Here is a 19,022-nt window from a genome sequence, read left to right as displayed (position 1 = left end):
TCAATCAGTTCTGCAGGAGCCTCCACGCTCTCCCTCCCGTTCTGGGAGCTTTGGAACATCCCCAGGGTACTAATGTGGACCCCAGCATCCTCTAGGACGTAAGAGAAAATAGGATTTTGGTTACCTACCAGTAAATCCTTTTCTCGTAGTCCATAGAGGATGCTGGGCAACCGCCTAGCGCTTCGTTTTCCTGCTATCGTTATTTGGTTCAGTACAACTTTGTTTTAGTTGAGTACTGCATTGTTACTTAGCAAGTAATGTTTCAGCATTTGCTGAGTTTTTCAAGCTAAGTTAGCTTGATGTGCCTTGTATGTGTGAGCTGGTATGAATCTCGCCACTATCTGTGTTAAATCCTTCTCTCGAAGATGTCTGTCTCCTCGGGCACAGTTTCTAGACTGAGTCTGGTAGGAGGAGCATAGAGGGGGGAGCCAGCCCGCACTCTCAAACTCTTAAAGTGCCAATGTCTCCTGGTGGACCCGTCTATACCCCATGGTACTAATGTGGACCGCAGCATCCTCTACGGACTACGAGAAAGGATTTACCGGTGGGTAACCAAAATCTTATTTTTATACAGCGCACCAGGGGAGCTTTCAGTTGTAAGGCATGTTGTCACTGGGTGCCTGCTTCATGCCTTACTTCACCTACCTGCGCTATTTGTATGGCGCTGCTAGGACGCCTGTATGGTGCAGCAGCAGCAACGATGAGCGTGGCTACATCTGTATACCAGAAGGTATAGGGAAGAGGTAAGACGAGTAGAAGGAAGGGGAAGAAGAAGTTTCACTGGGAAAGTGCTAGCAACAGTAGACTGCATGTGGACCAACAGAGACTATTCCCACTCGTGGGTTTCCCCCGCAAGGGGCTTGTTGCGCTCGCAGGATACCGGCCTCCTGGTCATGCATACCCAAACCATGATATCCTTAGCTTTTACTAACAGTATATAAAGTAACTCAGAGTGTGTTGCCTCTTTTATGACTTCAAAACTCTGTCCTGTCACCTCCCCCAACAAACAAACTCAAACTGGCCCCTTGTGGCAAAGAGACCCTCATCGCATATACCCAGCAAGCAGCAGAGCAGATTTAATATTTCACACATGACAGTGGAGGGACTGCACAGAGAGGGAGGGCAGACTGAACACAAATGCTGCAACAGCACTGCTCCCCCACCAAACACTGCTACAGCACTGCTCTCTCTCAAAACACTTCCAACACTGCTCTCATTTTACTTATTGCTCCCACTCCACATACTGCCTCAGTATTTCTGCCCCTCCAAATATTGTCCCAACATTGCTGCCCATAAAATTATTGCCCCAACACAGTTACCCCACTTTAAATACTTCCCTACTTTACCCTAAATGCCATAATTACATAGTTCCTTCTTACAAATACTGCTTAATTTCTTGATTCATCCCAAACACTGCCCTCACTTCACCCTCCAGCCCACATACTAACCCAGTATTGCCCCCTCAGTCTACACACATACCAAATGTGCCAAATTAGGCCCCATGGAAAAGGTCTCATGGAACGCCCATGTTTTCACATGCCCAATACTCCTGGAAATGCTGTGCTGCCCTCGGAGACTCTCCCTGCATTGACAGCATTTTGGCGTCACCCCCTTGGATGGTGACACCCCCTCTAGTGACGCCACTGATACCAACTGCAGAGTATCATCTCACCTGTTATTGCTAGATTGCTCCCTTTCCTCACTCATTATCTCTCTGTAAATTATCTCTATATTCATGGTACCTGAAACCACTTTAAGAGATTGGTTGCTGCTCAAGCATTGAAACCATGAATTATACAGTAGTTACATGAATACAGTCTTCCCTGTGTACTTCCATGTCCTACTTGGGCTGGCTGCATCGTCACTGGAGAAAGGTGGCACAGCTCCATGCTACACTTTTTGTTTAAATTCTATAATAAAAAAACCAGTTTTACATTCTATTAGCTTATTATTTTACTATCTAAAGTCTTGGGGGGGAGGGGGAGAGAGGGGTTCCGGTCTCTAGGTCGAGAGTAAATAGGTCGACACTATCTAGATCGACCACTATTGGTCGACAGTAACTAGGTCGACAGGGTTTTTAGGTCGACAGGGTCTCTATGTCGACATGTTCTAGGTCAACAGGTCAAAAGGTCGACATTATTTTTTCACGATTTTTTTCTTTTTTTGAACCTTTTCATACTTAACGATCCACGTGGACTACGATTGGAACGGTAATCTGTACCGAGCGAAGCGGAAGCAGAGCGAGGCACCTTGCCCAAAGCATGGCGAGTGAAGCAAGCCATGCGAGGGGACACGGTGCCCTAATTGTGGTTCCCGGTCACTCTATGAAGAAAACGACACCAGAAGAACATAAAACACTCATGTCAACCTTTTGACCTGTCGATCTAAATACCGTCAACCTAGAGACCCTGTCGACCTAGTTACTGTCGACCAATAGTGGTCGACCTAGTTACTATCTACCTTCCATACCACACCAGGGAGAGAGAACAGTAGAAAAGTCTGGGCCTGGTCATATTAGGGTAAGAAATGCTTTGTGGAAGAAGTAGGGAAGTATGAGGTGAGTGTGAGACAGTAACCACACAAAACCAACACAAACATGCCTTCTGTCCATTACGGTACACCCTTCACTGCAAAGTGGATGACTACAAATCCATTCCAGAGAACACTTTATGGCGCACTGGCAGTTGTGCAGGGATCCATCTAACTCAGAGGTTCTCAAACCCGATCCTCAGGACCCCACACAGTGCATGTTTTGCAGGTAACCCAGTAGGTGCACAGGATTATTAATTACTCAATGACACATTGTAAAAGATCTCAGGTGGAGCTAATTATTTCACTTGCGATTCTGTGAGGAGGCCTGCAAAACAAGCACTGTGTGGGGTCCTGAGGACCGAGTTTGAGAACCTATGATCTAACTCATAGGTCTGCAAACTCGGTCCTCATTACCCCACACAGTGCATGTTTTGCAGGTAACCCAGCAGGTGCACAGGTGTATTAATTACTCACAGACACATTTTAAAAGGTCTGCAAGTGGAGTTAATTATTTCACTTGTGATTCTGTGAGGAGACCTGCAAAACATGCACTGTGTGGAGTAATGAGGACCGAGTTTGTAGACCTATGATTTAACTGGACACTTTTATATGTGTTGGGTTATAAATGGTAAGACTGGTGACATTCGCGGACACAGATTATTGGCAGTGCCCCGATATATCAGAACATTTAGTAATTTTTGCCTCATTTATAATGCATACCTCCCAACATGACCCTCTCCAGGAGGGACACAATGCTCTGCCCCTGGACTTTTCTCTTAATTTATGATTGCCATCACCTGTGCTGAAACACCTTTCTTATCCATTATCTAGTTCAACACAGGTGCTGGCATTCATAAATTAAGAAAAAAGTCCAGAAGCAGAGCATTCTGTCCCTCCTGGAGAGGGTCATGTTGGGAGGTATGATAATGTTCTATTCCATTTACCATTTCACTTCAAGACTAATACAAACCATACTTGCCTACCTGACCCTCTCCATGAGGGAGAAAATGCTCTGTTCCTGGACTTTCCTGGTAATGTATGATTGCCATCACCTGTGGTGAAACACCTTTCTTATCAATTAACTAGCTCACCACAGGTGATGGCAATCATACATTACCAGGAATGTCCAGGAACAGAGCATTTTCTCCCTCATGGAGAGGGTCAGGTAGGCAAGTATGATACAAACTCTAAAGGCCATATAAATATTTACCTTCATTCCTTAAAATGCTTGCAAATGTCCTTATGAACCCTGCTTGTTTTCCTGTCATGGAGAGGACTTGGATTCGAGATTTAACACAATCCACTGGAAATACAACCAGCCACAACGAGATCCCTCCAAATCCTCCACTTACCATCAGGGTAACAATCCCTGGAGAGAAAAAAACAAACATAACATGCATATAACATATACTTTTTTACCACCAAAGGTAAATCTGAAGGTGCAGACAAAATTTATATAACAATGTAGAAAATAAATCTCCTACCTAAGTCATCTTTACTTTTTCCACCCTTTGTAAAAAATGAGCGACTCATTTCATAGCCCCCAAAGAAGAAGAAGTAGCCTGGAACCTCCCTTAGCAGGGTGCTAGACAATCCATGGTAAAGACCCATCGGCCCATCTGTGTGCAGAATATGCTTTACCACTGTATACACCGTACTGTGGAGAGTTGATCATCATTACATATGTACTGCCTCCATTTTGGCATATTCAAGAGGTTTATTACATATTACAACTCACTTTTGGCCTTCTATAATCTTGCCGGAGAGCTTCATCTCATGCATGGCCTGAAGACGACACTTTACCAGTTCCGTGGGACATAGGGCCAATGAGGCAAACGCTGCCGCAAATGAGCCAGCAGCTGCGTTGTGCAGATCACTACAATGCAGACACAAAAACACCTCAATCAAAATCGCTGTTATAATCTGAGACAAATAAGGAAAATTAATATTTTTTACAAGACATCATTTTTTTTAAAGATATTTGATTATGTGTGAAGCAGGGTCTTCCTTTAAAAGGTGATGCCATCACAATTGAATTGTGATCGCATTGCTGGCTGCCATTAGCATGCTGGATGTTCTTGTCTGGTGCTGGGTGGTCGTCAGCATGCGACTGCGAGCAGTTGCAGTTTTGTTAATTTAGTAAAACTGCAACTGATGCTTAATAGGGTCCAATGTCAGTAAAAATGTGATATTTGAAACTTTATATTGAGGCTTAAGGCTCACAATTTGCAGACATTGGGGCTAATTCAGACCTGATCGTAGCAGCAAATTTGGTAGCAGTTTGGGCAAAACTATGGGGGTCATTCCGAGTTGTTCGCTCGCTAGCAGTTTTTAGCAGCCGTGTAAACGCTAAGCCGCCACCCTCTGGGAGTGTATCTTAGCTTAGCAGAAGTGCGAACGATTGCATCGCAGAACAGCTAAAAGAAAATATTGTGCAGTTTCTGAGTAGCTTCAGACCTACTCAGCGCTTGCGATCACTTCAGACCATTCAGTTCCGGATTTGACGTCACAAACACGACTGCGTTCGCCCAGCCACGCCTGCATTTTTCCTGGTACGTCTGCATTTATTCGAGCACTCCCTGAAAACGGTCAGCTGACACCCAGAAACGACCCACTTCATGTCAATCACTCTGCGCCGGCCATTGCGACTGAAAAGCTTCGTTAGACCTTGTGTGAAAATGCATCTGCCGTTGTGAAAGTACGTCGCTCGTGCGCACTGCGCCGCATACGCATGCACAGAAGTGCCGGATTTTTACTTAATCGCAGCGCAGCGAACATTTTCAGCTAGCGATCAACTCGGAATGACCCCCCATGTGCACTGCAGGTGGGGAAGATGTAACATGTGAAGAGAAAGTTAGATTTGGGTGGGTTATTTTGTTTCTGTGCAGGGTAAATACTGGCTGCTTTATTTTTACACTGCAATTTAAATTTCAGCTTGAACACACCCCACCCAAATCTAACTCTCTCTGCACATGTTATATCTGCCCCCCCCTCTCCCCCCTGCAGTGCACATGGTTTTGCCCAGCGGCTAACAAATTTGCTGCTACGATCAGGTCTGAATTACCCCCACTGGTTTTATATCGGTGAGATTGCCAGCAGATTTACAGCAATTAGTTTTAAGGGAAGACTAATAGGCCCTACAAACTCAGGGCCGGTTCAGAGTCTTGTTGCGCCCCGGGCGGCAATAGGGGGCGTGGCTTCATACAGGGGGCGTGGTCAGTTACGCCTCCTGTACAGTAGTAGCGCCGCTGTAATGATGTGCGGTGCGTGATGACGTCATCGCGCACCGCACAGCAAAGGTCCTCTCCAAGTAGGAAAACTAGACGCTACGCGTCTAGTTCAATTCGTGGAGAGGACCTTTGCTGTGCGGTGCGCGATGACGTCAACACGCACCGCACATCATTACAGTTAAGGTCCTCTCCAGGAAGGGAAACTAGACGCGTAGCGTCTAGTTTCCCTTCACTGCGGGCAGTCCACGCGTCTAGTTTCCCTTCACAGCGGGCAGCGGGGCAACGGCAGCGGGGGGCGCAGCAGCGGATCTTGCCGTGGTGCGGCGCCCTCCGGAAGGCGGCGCCCCAGGCAAAAGTCCTGCTTGCCCGTGGCAAGATCCGCTACTCTACACACTGGGCGATATCAGTCAAAGATATGAACGATCTCGTTCATTATTGAACAAGATACCGTTCATGTCTTTCAGTGTGGAGGCACCAGCGATGAACACTGCGTGGCCCTGCGCTCATTCATCGCTGGTCCCCCGTCGGCTGTGCATGCAGGCCAATATGGACGATCTCGTCCATATTTGCCTGCACTTCTATGGAGCCGGGTGACGGGGGGAGTGAAGAAACTTCACTCCCCCCGTCTCTGCCGCCGGGTCGCCCGTCGGCTGTATCCGCCGTCGGGCAGCTCAGCGGAGGATCGACAAATGTGTAGGGCCCTTAAGTTGATTTTGCCTTCAAACTAATTACAACTTTAAATGTAGCGGCTACCTTGCCAGAATCTCAGCTATTACATTTGGGCCTAAGGCAGTGGTTCCCAGTCTCGGTCCTCAAGTACCCCCAACAGTTCATGTTTTCCAGGTCTCCTCACAGGATTGCAAGTGAAATAATTTGCTCCACCTGTGGGTCTTTTAAAATGTGTCAGATGAATACACCTGTTCAACTGCTAAGTGACCTGGAAAACATGAACTGTTGGGGGTACTTGAGGACCGAGGTTGGGAATGTCAAAGTCAAAAAATATTGCAGTACAAACTACACACAGATGGCCTCCGTGCGCGTACTTGTTCAGCCGTGCGTGCACATATCCGCAATTTGCGCATGGTCGCTCCCGCAGGTGGGGCAGATGTAACATTTGAAGAGAAAGTTAGATTTGGGTGGGTTATTTTGTTTCTGTGCAGGGTAAATACTGACTGCTTTATTTTTACACTGCAATTTAAATTTCAGCTTGAACTCACCACACCCAAATCTAACTCTCTCTGCACATGTTATATCTGCCCCCCCCCCTCCCCCCTGCAGTGCACATGGTTTTGCCCAACGGCTAACAAATTTGCTGCTACGATCAGGTCTGAATTACCCCCACTGGTTTTATATCGGTGAGATTGCCAGCAGATTTACAGCAATTAGTTTTAAGGGAAGACTAATAGGCCCTACACACTCAGGGCCGGTTCAGAGTCTTGTTGCGCCCCGGGCGGCAATATGGGGCGTGGCTTCATACAGGGGGCGTGGTCAGTTACGCCCCTGTACAGTAGTAGCGCCGCTGTAATGATGTGCGGTGCGCGATGACGTCATCGCGCACCGCACAGCAAAGGTCCTCTCCACGAAGGAAAACTAGACGCTACGCATCTAGTTCCCTTCGTGGAGAGGACCTTTGCGGTGCGGTGCGCGATGACGTCAACACGCACCGCACATCATTACAGTTAAGTTCCTCTCCAGGAAGGGAAACTAGACGCGTAGCGTCTAGTTTCTCTTCACTGCGGCAGCCCACGCGTCTGGTTTCCCTTCACAGTGGGCAGCGGGGGGCGCAGCAGCGGATCTTGCCATGGTGCGGCGCCCTCCGGATGGCGCCCTCCGGAAGGCGGCGCCCCAGGCAAAAGTCCTGCTTGCCCGTGGCAAGATCCGCTACTCTACACAATGGGTGATATCAGTCAAAGACATTAATGAACAAGATACCGTTCATGTCTTTGAGTGTGGAGGCACCAGCGATGAACAATGCGTGGCCCCGCGCTCGTTCATCGCTGGTGTCCCATCGGCTGTGCATACTGTCCAATATGGACGATCTCGTCCATATTTGCCTGCACTTCTATGGAGCCGGGTGACGGGGGGAGTGAAGAAACTTCACTCCCCCCGTCACTGCCGCCGGGTCGCCCGTCGGCTGTATCCGCCGTAGGGCAGATCGGCGGAGGATCGACAAATGTGTAGGGCCCTTAAGTTGATTTTGCCTTCAAACTAATTACAACTTTAAATGTAGCGGCTACCTTGCCAGAATCTCAGCTATTACATTTGGGCCTAAGGCAGTGGTTCCCAGTCTCGGTCCTCAAGTACCCCCAACAGTTCATGTTTTCCAGGTCTCCTCACGGGATTGCAAGTGAAATAATTTGCTCCACCTGTGGGTCTTTTAAAATGTGTCAGATGAATACACCTGTTCAACTGCTAAGTGACCTGGAAAACATGAACTGTTGGGGGTACTTGAGGACCGAGGTTGGGAATGTCCATGTGCCTTTTAGAATCAGCATCACCTGTCCACTGCCGAGTCCATAATACTCTTCTGGCAGAAATGGACATTGCATTAATTCTAGATGCCAGCCGGCAAATGTCCCTCTGTGCATCCCTCATATATAAGACTACGTCTTTAATATGCTCTATGGTTAGCAATATAGTGTCCCTGTCAAGGGAATCAATGTTATCAGACTGGGAATCAGACCACGCTGCTGCAGCACTACACATCCATGCTGAAGCAATAGCAGGTCTCAGTATAGTACCTGAGTGTGTATACACAGACTTCAGGATAGCCTCCTGCTTTCTATCTGCAGGCACCTTTAAGGCGGCCGTATCCTGAGAAGGCAGTGCCACCTTTTCTAATAAGCGTGTGAGCGCCTTGTCCACCTTAGGGGATGTCTCCCAGCGTAACCTATCCGTTGGCGGGAAAGGGTACACCATTAGTAACCGCTTAGAAATTACTAGTTTCTTATCTGGGGAACCCTACGCTTCTTCACACAATTCATTTAACTCATCAGATGGGGGAAAGTCACTGGCTGCTCTTTCTCCCCAAACATAATACCCTTTTTTTGTGGTAACCGGGTTAATGTCAGAAATGTGCAACACATTTTTCATTGCCGTAATCATGCATCGGATGGCCCTAGTGGATTGTATATTTGTCTCATCCTCGTCGACACTGGAGTCAGACTCCGTGTCGACATCTGTGTCTGCCATCTGAGGTAACGGGAGTTTTTGAGCCCCTGACGGCCTCTGAGATGCCTGGGCAGGCGCGGGCTGAGATGCCGGTTGTCCCAAAGCTGCGTCATCGAACCTTTTATGCAAGGAGTTGACACTGTCGGTTAATACCTTCCACATATCCATCCACTCAGGTGTCGGCACCGCAGGGGGCGACATCACACTTATCGGCACCTGCTCCTCCTCCACGTAAGCGTCCTCATCAAACATGTCGACACAGCCGTACCGACACACCGCACACACACACAGGGAATGCTCTGACTGAGGACAGGATCCCACAAAGTCCTTTGGGGAGACAGAGAGAGAGTATGCCAGAGAGTATGCCAGCACACACCAGAGCGCTATATAACAGAGGGATATACACTATACACAACACAACGTGAATTTTCCCCCTATAGCTGCTTATATCACAATTTGCGCCTAAATTTATGTGCCCCCCCTCTCTTTTTTACCCTTTCTGTAGTGTATACTGCAGGGGAGAGCCTGGGGAGCGTCCTTCCAGTGGAGCTGTGAAGAGAAAATGGTCCTGGCTGTGCTGAGGGAGATAGCCCCGCCCCTTCAACGGCGGGCTTCTCCCACTTTTTATAACGTTAATGGCGGGGGTTTCTGCACATATACAGTGTTAAACACTGTATTATGTGCTCTTTATTGCCAAAAGGTATATTAATTGCAGCACAGGGCGCCCCCCCCAGCGCCCTGCACCCACCAGTGACCGGAGCGTGTGGTGTGCTGTGGGAGCAATGGCGCACAGCTGCAGTGCTGTGCGCTACCTTATTGAAGACCGAAGTCTTCAGCCGCCGATTTCCTCCGGTTTCTTCTGGCTCTGCAAGGGGGACGGCGGCGCGGCTCCGGGAACGGACGATCGAGGTCAGGCCCTGTGTTCGATCCCTCTGGAGCTAATGGTGTCCAGTAGCCTAGAAGCACAAGCTAGCTGCAAGCAGGTAGGTTTGCTTCTCTCCCCTAAGTCCCACGTAGCAGTGAGTCTGTTGCCAGCAGATCTCACTGAAAATAAAAAACCTAACAAATACTTTTCTTTTTAGTGAACTCAGGAGAGCCCACTAAGTGCATCCAGCTCAGGCCGGGCACAGATTCTAACTGAGGTCTGGAGGAGGGGCATAGAGGGAGGAGCCAGTGCACACCAGATGTAGTACCTAATCTTTTCTTTAAAGAAGTGCCCAGTCTCCTGCGGAGCCCGTCTATTCCCCATGGTTCTTACGGAGTACCCAGCATCCACTAGGACGTCAGAGAAATATTGCAGTACACACATCAAGTACAAACTACACACAGATGGCCTCAGTGTGCGTACTTGTTCTGCCGTGCGTGCACATATCCGCAATTTGCGTATGGTCGCTCCCGCGGTCCTGCGCATTAGCGCGTGGAATGAGTATTTACGGTAGAGTTTGTGAACGCATGGAAAGCTATCAAAACACATTACATATTTAATCCAAATAGTGCACAATGTACACATAGTCTCCCTGCACCACATCAGTAAGTTACAGCAGTTTAAATGGTAACAGAACAAAGGGATTCACCTTTACAGGATAGGAGGGGACAGAACAAGGTTATAAGGTGGTGTTTGGTATCCAGCTGTAGGGTATTTTAAGGGTAATATTCCGGTGTTGGTTAGAGGAAGATCGCATGTTCCTGCGGATAGTTATGTGCAGGAGCAGAATATAGATATAAACTGCATTTACTGTACATTATGTATGCGGCGGGAATCCAGAGGAGACCACCCACAAGAGCAGTTGGAACAGACATCGCCCACCTATTCAAACCGACCTATGACCTCTCCTGTACTGTAAATTACCATCCCTGTGTCCAATGGACAAAGAGATTACAGTATCCATTGTGTTAAGTTTTGGAAGAATTGTATAAAGAGAGCCTGCTGCAGGCCTGGTCTGACACAAGACTCACAAAGTTATCTATCAGATGACCGAGGACCAGATCTGGGTAGCGCGGCGAATCACGTATGTACCATTGATTGTAGCCATTATTCTGTTATATTGTATTGTTTGTATTGTACCCCCTTTCAGCAATAATACGCTGTGGTGTCGGAACCCAGTGGTCTAACTACAGACTGGTGTCGTGTCTTCCTTTCCCTGCTACGGTTTAAAGTGTATTAGTATCACATTGCATTGCTGTATAAGGTTTAAAGTGTATTCATTGGGTGTGTACGCGCTGTGTGTACTTTGTACCGTCAGCGCGGCATTTGTACGCAAAGTCCGTACACGGTACGGGACTCTGTACGCTAACATCGTAAAAGGTGCGTAGAGTGTGTATTAAGTTTAGCGGCCGCAGCGGCTCCATGGTAAAGTGTATTTAAAGTGTGTATAAGGAACAGCTTTTCATTCCTGTATATAAATCAACATTATCAATTGGGAGCATTGTCCGGTTTTCCACATACTCACAGCCTAACAGGTCACAGCAGACTTAATCTATCAGCAAAAGGGCGGACAAAAAGTGTCCTACGTAACCTTTTCTTGGTCGGTGGATGCACTGAAAACCCTACTTGTTTGCTGATTAGATGACGTCTGCTCTGTGTGGTTTGTAGGGATGCTGGTAGAACCCGTAAAGTAAACAGGAAAAAAGCTATTTAAAAATCTGTGAATTTTCAACAAAAGGCACCCATACTCTTTGTATACCCTCTCACATTGTTGCCATAACACTCAGAGTGCTAGATTCATTTAGATCTGTGTGAAACCAAATACATTTGTTGCTATATAGTTAAAAAATAAAAGTATTTAAGGAAGTAAGAGTAAAATCACAAAACGCAGTTCTGGCCCAGTAGTAAGAGGGTTAAAACGGAACAAGTGTGGGTTGTTTTTAGTGGGCAATAGTAGTTTTATTGCTCACATTTATAGAAGTTGTGTGATCTGTTTTATTGCGTACGCACATTGGTACACGTGGTACGGAACGTGAGGACAGCGTACAAAAAAACCGTGCACGTGGCGCAAGGCCGCACACGTAGCATAGAGGTACGCACGGTTGCATAATTACGCAAGCTTGCGTAGGGTTGTGTGCGCGTAATAAAACCACACAATAGTGTCGTTTAGTTTAAAGGTGGGACAGTAGCCACGCTACAATAGCACAAAACTGCTCGGTTTCCAAAGATTAGTATAAAACTTTTTGTTTAAACTGTATTGCCTCTGGGGGAAAAGCTGCTTATCTGAATGAATGCAAATTTTCTGTACAGAAATACAAAGTATACCTGAGTGAGCGAACGTAGGAGTGAGTGAAATTCGAACCCCGGAATTCGGGATCCCGTCGCTTGGTACATCAAGTGAGTGGAGGCTTGGTGGCGTGAGAAGGCTGACTCACGTTAGTATAAGGTTTAATACGCAAATCGTGAGGTGCATTGTATTGCGAAGTATTGAAGTAAAAAGGGTTTTTTTGGTATTACGCTCCGGACTGAGGGTCCCAGTTTGTACAACGACCCGTGGTCGTACGGCAGATAAGTAACAAGTACCTATACGCTGTGCGATTGGACCGCGCATTTGTGGGTGTGATACATAGCGCAACGTGATATCCTTTTACGAGCTTTTGCGTAAAATCGCGGTATCATTAGCGCTATATAGAGCATACGCAAGCGTGATTTGTGTATAATAAAGTGCATAGGGAATTTTCGCTGGTCTCTCTCAGGAAGATCTCCAACGACCGATACTTTACTGGAAAGGGTAAGTTATTCCTAAAAACTTCCAGTAAATATAGGTCAGATAGGGCCCTATGTTGGGTACATTGCCTTCGCTATCGACAGTGTATGGTAGTACTGGCCAACGTGGGCGTGAGTGGGTGAAAGCGCTCTGAGAACTTTCACCGTCTATTCGTATTGTGCATTGGGGATTGGGTAAAAGGAAAAAGTCCGTGATGGGATCCAATTGCACAAGCGGTGGACGTTTTGTAACCAGGGTTCAGGTTGAAGAGCCGCGGCCCAAGGGGTCAGCGAGGTTTGTTATGTGTGGAATATATGGTTCACACACGGAAGACTTTTTGTCTGAATGGGTACGTATGACTGACAAAGATAGGGTACCATTCCCTAAAGTGGGCAGCTTTGAACCAGAGGTATTGCAGAACTTAAGGATAAGGATATGTCTAATAAAATCCAGAAAACAAAGGATTAGACATACAGATTGTTTAAATTTATGGCAACAGGAGGGGGATATACAAAGGGAATTAGCTCGCGCAGCAGGTTCCAAACCTAGCGGGAAAATAATGGCGACCGTACCACCACCACCGTATATTGTGGGGGAGAAAGTGGCTACAGACAATGGCACATTAGTACAAGATAGGAGAGTAACTGATAAATGTACTAATGCTAACCCTTGCCAGTTGTATCCCATTTTAAATTTTCCCCAGGACTGCGAGCAGGAAGATGAGCCCAGCACGATATCGGCACTCTCTCTAGCAGCCACCATACAGGACACTCAGGTGGGCACGGCCCAACCAACAAGAGCAGTAGTCAGGCCCCCTAGTGGAGGGATAAGTGAGGTCGTCTCCACAGGTAAGTACGGTACCATACATTATGCAGAGACAATAGCACCTCACATTGTAGAATCAATCCAGAATGATGTAATTGAATTAAATCCTGTCAGGGTGATTGCAGTCCCCAATGGGAAGACTGACGCTCAGGGAGTCACTCCCATCAGGAACATTGCCATGCATTGTCCTTGGTCCCGGACAGAGTTAAGGTCAATTATGTCAGAATTTCCCAATCCCAGAAAAGATCGAGTCACATGCCAGAGGTTCATTAAAGAGTTAGGTAACGCCAACGAACCCACAAACAAAGATTGGCGGACAGTGCTACGGGTATGTTTACCCTCAAATATTGACCCCGCGAAATTCATAACTGATTGTAAGTTAGACGCAGAAGTACCTCTCACTGATGAATACACTCAGGAGAATGTACGGCAAATCAATCTGCAATTAGGAGTATATTTCCCTACTGTTGTCAAATGGAATGAGTACTTACCGATAAATCCATTTCTCTGAATCCTCTAGGGGACACTGGAGTTCCTCTTAGACATTAGGGTGTGAAGCCTGCAACCGGAGGTGTGGCACAATCTAAAAAAAATTAGCATTGTCTGCACAGCCGGTTCCTCCCCCTTCACGCCCCTCATACCTCAGTTTTGAAAATTTTGACTGAGAGACGAGGACACGATACGAGAACCTATGGCGAGGAACCGAACCGTACCCATGCCAAACAGCATCCAAGAAACTTCTTTAAACGAAAAACCAACGCTGTTTGTACGAACTGTATGAACAAGAACTATAAACACAGCAGGATTGACAGCACCGAGGCGGGTGTCCAGTGTCCCCTAGAGGATTCAGAGAAATGGATTTATCGGTAAGTACCAAAATCCTCTTTTCTCTTTCATCCACTAGGGGACACTGGAGTTCCTCTTAGACATTAAGGGACGTCCCAAAGCTATCTCCCAGGGTGGAAGTGCTGTCTGTTGCCTGCAAAACCAAACGTCCGAACTTAGCATCCTCGGACGCAAAGGTATCAAACTTATAAAATTTCGCGAACGTGTGGGCTGAGGACCACGTCGCCGCTCTGCAAAGTTGAGAAGTGGAAACACCTTTGGCAGTCGCCCAGGAGGCACCCACTGATTGAGTGGTATGCGCACTCGTCCGCAACGGAACCTGTTTACCACAGGCAATATAAGCTTGCCTAATGGCAAGTCTAATCCATCGAGACAGGGTCTGCTTAGAAGCTGGCCAACCCTTCTTTGGTCCATCATAAAGTACGTACAAATGGTCTGAATTTCGGAAGGACGATGTAATTTGTACATACACCCTTAAAGCTCGGACAACATCCAAGGACACATCCCCATCCGCTAGATCCTTGAAGGATGGGACCACAATTGGTTGGTTTACATGAAAACCCGAAACAACCTTAGGGAGGAAATCTGCTCTTGTACGGAGCTCTGCCCGATCCTCATGAAAAATCAAAAAGAGACTTTTACACGACAAGGCTCCTAACTCAGAGACCCGCCTAGCCGAAGCTACAGCTAGCTATAACGTTACCTTCCAAGAAAGATATTTTAGGTCTGTCCTTGGTAACGGCTCAAATAAATGTGATCTCAAAAAATCTAACACCAAATTTAGATCCCATGGTGCCGTGGGGGAACGAAAAGGGGGCTGTATCCGTAACACCCCCTGTAAAAAGGTCTGAACTTCTGGTAAGGATGCCAACCGTTGTTGAAAAAGAATGGAAAGAGCCGACACCTGAACCTTTAGAGATCCCAACCGTAGACCTAAGGTTAGTCCGGCTTGAAGGAAGAGTAAAAGTCTGGACAAGTGGAAGGTCTTCGAATCCCATCCACGTTCCTGACACCAGTCTATGTATTTCTTCCAAATTCTGTAGTAATGCCCAGCTGTCACCGGCTTCCTAGCCGCAATCATTGTAGGAATAGTTCTTCTAGGTATTCCTCTGTTCCTTAAGATCCTGGTTTCAACAGCCACGCCGTCAAACGCAGTCTGTTCAGGTCTGGGTGAAGAAACGGTCCTTGAGACAGTAGGTCCTCTCTTTGAGGTAACCGCCAAGGGTCTCCTGGCCGCAACCCTTGTAGGTCTGAGTACCAACTCCTGCGTGGCCAATCCGGAGCGATCAGAATCGCCCACACTCGTTCTCGTTTCAACCTCTTCAGTATCTTTGGTATGAGTGGGAAGGGTGGAAAGATGTAAACCATTTCGTAATCCCAATGAAGTGTCAACGCATCTACTCCTTCTGCTGCAGTATACATTGTCCTGGATACATATCTTGGCAGCTGGTGGTTCTGCCTCAACGCCATGAGGTCGACCTGCGGAAGGCCCCATCTCCGCACTACCATCTTGTAGATCCGTGGATGAAGACACCACTCTCCCAGATGCATGTCCTGTCGACTGAGATAATCTACTACCCAATTTTCTACACCTGGGATGAATATTGCAGAGAGGATGATGTTTCGGCTCTCCACCCACAACAGGATCTTTGTTGATTCCTTTAACGCCATCTTGCTCTTTGTTCCCCCTTGACGGTTTATGTAAGCAGTCGTCGTGACATTGTCCGACTGTATTCTTACATGCTGACCCATGACCAGATCTTCTGCCAAGAGAAGTGCATTGTAAACTGCTCTTAATTCGAGAATGTTTATGGGTAATCTGCTCTCCTGCAATGCCCATCTTCCCTGAAATTGATGGTCTTCCAGGACGGCACCCCAACCTCTGAGACTGGCGTCCGTTGTCAGAATCCTCCAGTCCCAAATGCCGCATCTTTTCCCTGCTGCAAGATTCTTGTGCACCAACCACCATGTCAGGGAGACACGCACTTGTGGTTGAAGGCAAATTCTCCGATGAAGCAGCCAATGTGAACCTGCTCCTTGAGCAATGAGGTTCATCTGAAAAGGTCGGGAATGAAGTCTGCCGTACTGGAGAGCTTCGAAAGACGCTACCATCTTCCCGAGAAGTTGTACACAGAGGTGTAGAGAAACCGTCTGTGCCTTTAGTACCTGAGTCACCAATTTCCGTATGTCCTGAATCTTGGATTCTGGCAGAAAAATTCTCAATTCTACCGTGTCCAATACCAGGCCTAGGAACTGAATCCGTTGAGTAGGAATGAGGTTGGATTTCTGGAAATTCACAATCCATCCGTGTTGGATCAGAAATTGGTGAGATGTCTGAGCATCCTTTATCAGCTTCTCCTGAGAAGAGGCCTTGATTAGGAGATCGTCTAGATACAGAATTACTGTGATACTGAGTAACCTTAATTCTGCCACCATGACCGCCATGATCTTCGTGAAGATCCTTGGGGCTGAGGATAGGCCGAATGGTAAAGCTCTGAATTGGTAATGATCCTTCACCAGTGCAAACCGTAGGTAAGCCTGGTGGGGGGACCAAATCGGGATATGTAGGTACGCATCCTTTATGTCCATGGATACCATGAACTCTTCTTGTTCCAAACCTGCAATGACCGACTGGATTGATTCCATCTTGAATCTGTAGACCCTTAGAAATTGGTTTAAAACTTTTAAATTGAGTATAGGTCTGACTGTCCCGTCTGGCTTTGGCACGACAAAAAGACTGGAATAAAATCCCATTCCTCTCTGAGAGGTAGGAACTGGAACAATGACCTCTGACTGTAGCAATTTTTGAATTGCCGTAACGCCTTTGCCTTTTGAGGGCACCGAGGCAAACCTGTTGTAAAAAACTGACTGTGAGGTCTTTCTTGAAACTCCATCCTGTACCCCTGAGAGATTATGTTGTTTATCCATATCTCTGGAGAGGTGTTGGCCCATCTGTCCTGAAACCTCTCCAGTCGTGCGCCCACCAGGGAAGACCCCAGGTGAGCTGGGAGACCTTCATGCCACGGTTTTGTCAGTAGGTTTATCTTGCTTTCTGGTCGTTGCCTGTGAGCGGCCTCTACCTCTGCCCCCATGCGCTGGCCCACCGAAACCTCTTCCTCGGGCTCGAAAGGACTGAGATCTGAAGGAATTAAACGTTGGTCCCGAATAACCTCTCTTAACCTGTGGAGTGGTTTTCGTATAAGGAGTAGGCAGGAATGTGGACTTCCCTGCCGTAGCCTGGGCAATCCACTTGTCCAATTCTGGACCGAAAAGAGTGTCACCCGTAAAGGGAATAGCTTCCACTGCCTTTTTAGTGTCAGAATCTCCTTGCCATTCTCTGAGCCATAGAATTCTCCTTGCCGATATGGCCGATGCGGAGATGCGCGATGCAATCCTACTGACATCCTTAGACGCCTGACATAAGTATGAAGCTGATTTTCGAATGTGTTCCGCCAGTTGAGTGATCTCTTCCAGGCTATTTTCCTCCTCAATAGCCTGTATAATACGGCTGGCCCATGCTCTCATGGCCTTGTTAACCCAAGCACAGATGAGGGTAGGCCTCTGTGCCGCACCTGCTGCTACAAAAATCGACTTTAAAGCTGTGTCAACTTTACGATCTGAAACGTCCTTTAAAGTCGTTACATTAGGTATCGGCAAAATTGACTTTTTTGATAATCTTCCTAGGGAAGCATCCACTACCGGTGGATTCTCCCATTTATCCATTACCCCCTTAGGTAAAGGGTACGTTACCTGAAATCGTTTTGGGAATTGAAAACGTTTATCAGGTTGTTTCCAGGCCTCCTCCATTAGAGTTTGGAGAGATTTAGGAATGGGAAACATTGCTGAACATGGTTTCTGGGATTCTACTAAGTCGAATTCCTCAGGTTCCTTAATTTCTTCTCCCTTAAAGTCTAGGATGTCTTTAACTGCATCAATTAAGGAGTCAATACCTGAGATTGCCGAATCCTCTTCCGTAGAGTCGGCGTCCAGGTTAGATTTAATTAACTCACCTTCCTCCGTATCCATAATAATACCATCCTCTTCCTCTGTTACTTGAACCACAGGAAGGGGTCTTTTAACTGCCTTGCGCACATTCGTGTCTGCTTGTGCGGGCGGCGTTAATTTAATGAGGAACTCTTCCATCGTCTTTGAGAATCCCGCAGCCCACTCTGATTGTTGTTTGCGTGATTCCGCCATTTCCTTGGATATTCTATCCGTAAGAATATCCTCCCACGACCTAGACTGAGCACTGCTCCCCGACTGTGCGTCCTTGTCTAAGCAGGAGTCGCACACCCCGGAGCTGCCATCCCTAGTGCTTTTCTTGCTACACTTCGTACACACATAATAGGTCTTAGATGTCTTGGTTGCTGCCTTAGACATGTTTATCCGTTTATTTAACAATTTAAACAGTGCTTTCACCCTTTACAACAGGAAGAGAAAGCCTGTATTAAAGACGGGAGTGAAGTGGCTGAAACCGGCTGTAAAAACTTTTCCCTTCCTATGTAGAAGGGAGGACAATACTAACTAAAACAAAAAAAATAAAAAATAAGATTTTACTCACCGGTAAATCTATTTCTCGTAGTCCGTAGTGGATGCTGGGTACTCCGTAAGGACCATGGGGAATAGACGGGCTCTGCAGGAGACTGGGCACTTCTTTAAAGAAAAGATTAGGTACTACATCTGGTGTGCACTGGCTCCTCCCTCTATGCCCCTCCTCCAGACCTCA

At 47.1% G+C, this 19,022-nt stretch overlaps 1 protein-coding gene across 3 annotated transcripts in view; it reads right to left on the bottom strand.

Moving 5' to 3' along the window:
* LOC135005214 (mitochondrial ornithine transporter 1-like) overlaps positions 1 to 19,022 on the bottom strand; it is a 100,788-nt gene that overhangs the window by 21,278 nt on the left and 60,488 nt on the right. For all 3 annotated transcript variants that reach the window (XM_063951913.1, XM_063951912.1, XM_063951914.1), the window contains exons 4-6: positions 4,271 to 4,408; positions 4,017 to 4,189; positions 3,743 to 3,901 (exon numbers count right to left, since the gene is read on the bottom strand). In XM_063951913.1, the coding sequence (XP_063807983.1) occupies positions 3,743 to 3,901; positions 4,017 to 4,189; positions 4,271 to 4,408 (470 nt within the window). The remainder of the gene's footprint in view (positions 1 to 3,742; positions 3,902 to 4,016; positions 4,190 to 4,270; positions 4,409 to 19,022) is intronic.

The sequence above is a fragment of the Pseudophryne corroboree genome, chromosome 2 (genome assembly GCF_028390025.1).
Source record: "Pseudophryne corroboree isolate aPseCor3 chromosome 2, aPseCor3.hap2, whole genome shotgun sequence".
NCBI classification, from domain to species: domain Eukaryota; kingdom Metazoa; phylum Chordata; class Amphibia; order Anura; family Myobatrachidae; genus Pseudophryne; species Pseudophryne corroboree.
This window is presented reverse-complemented; position numbering and strand designations above follow the sequence as displayed.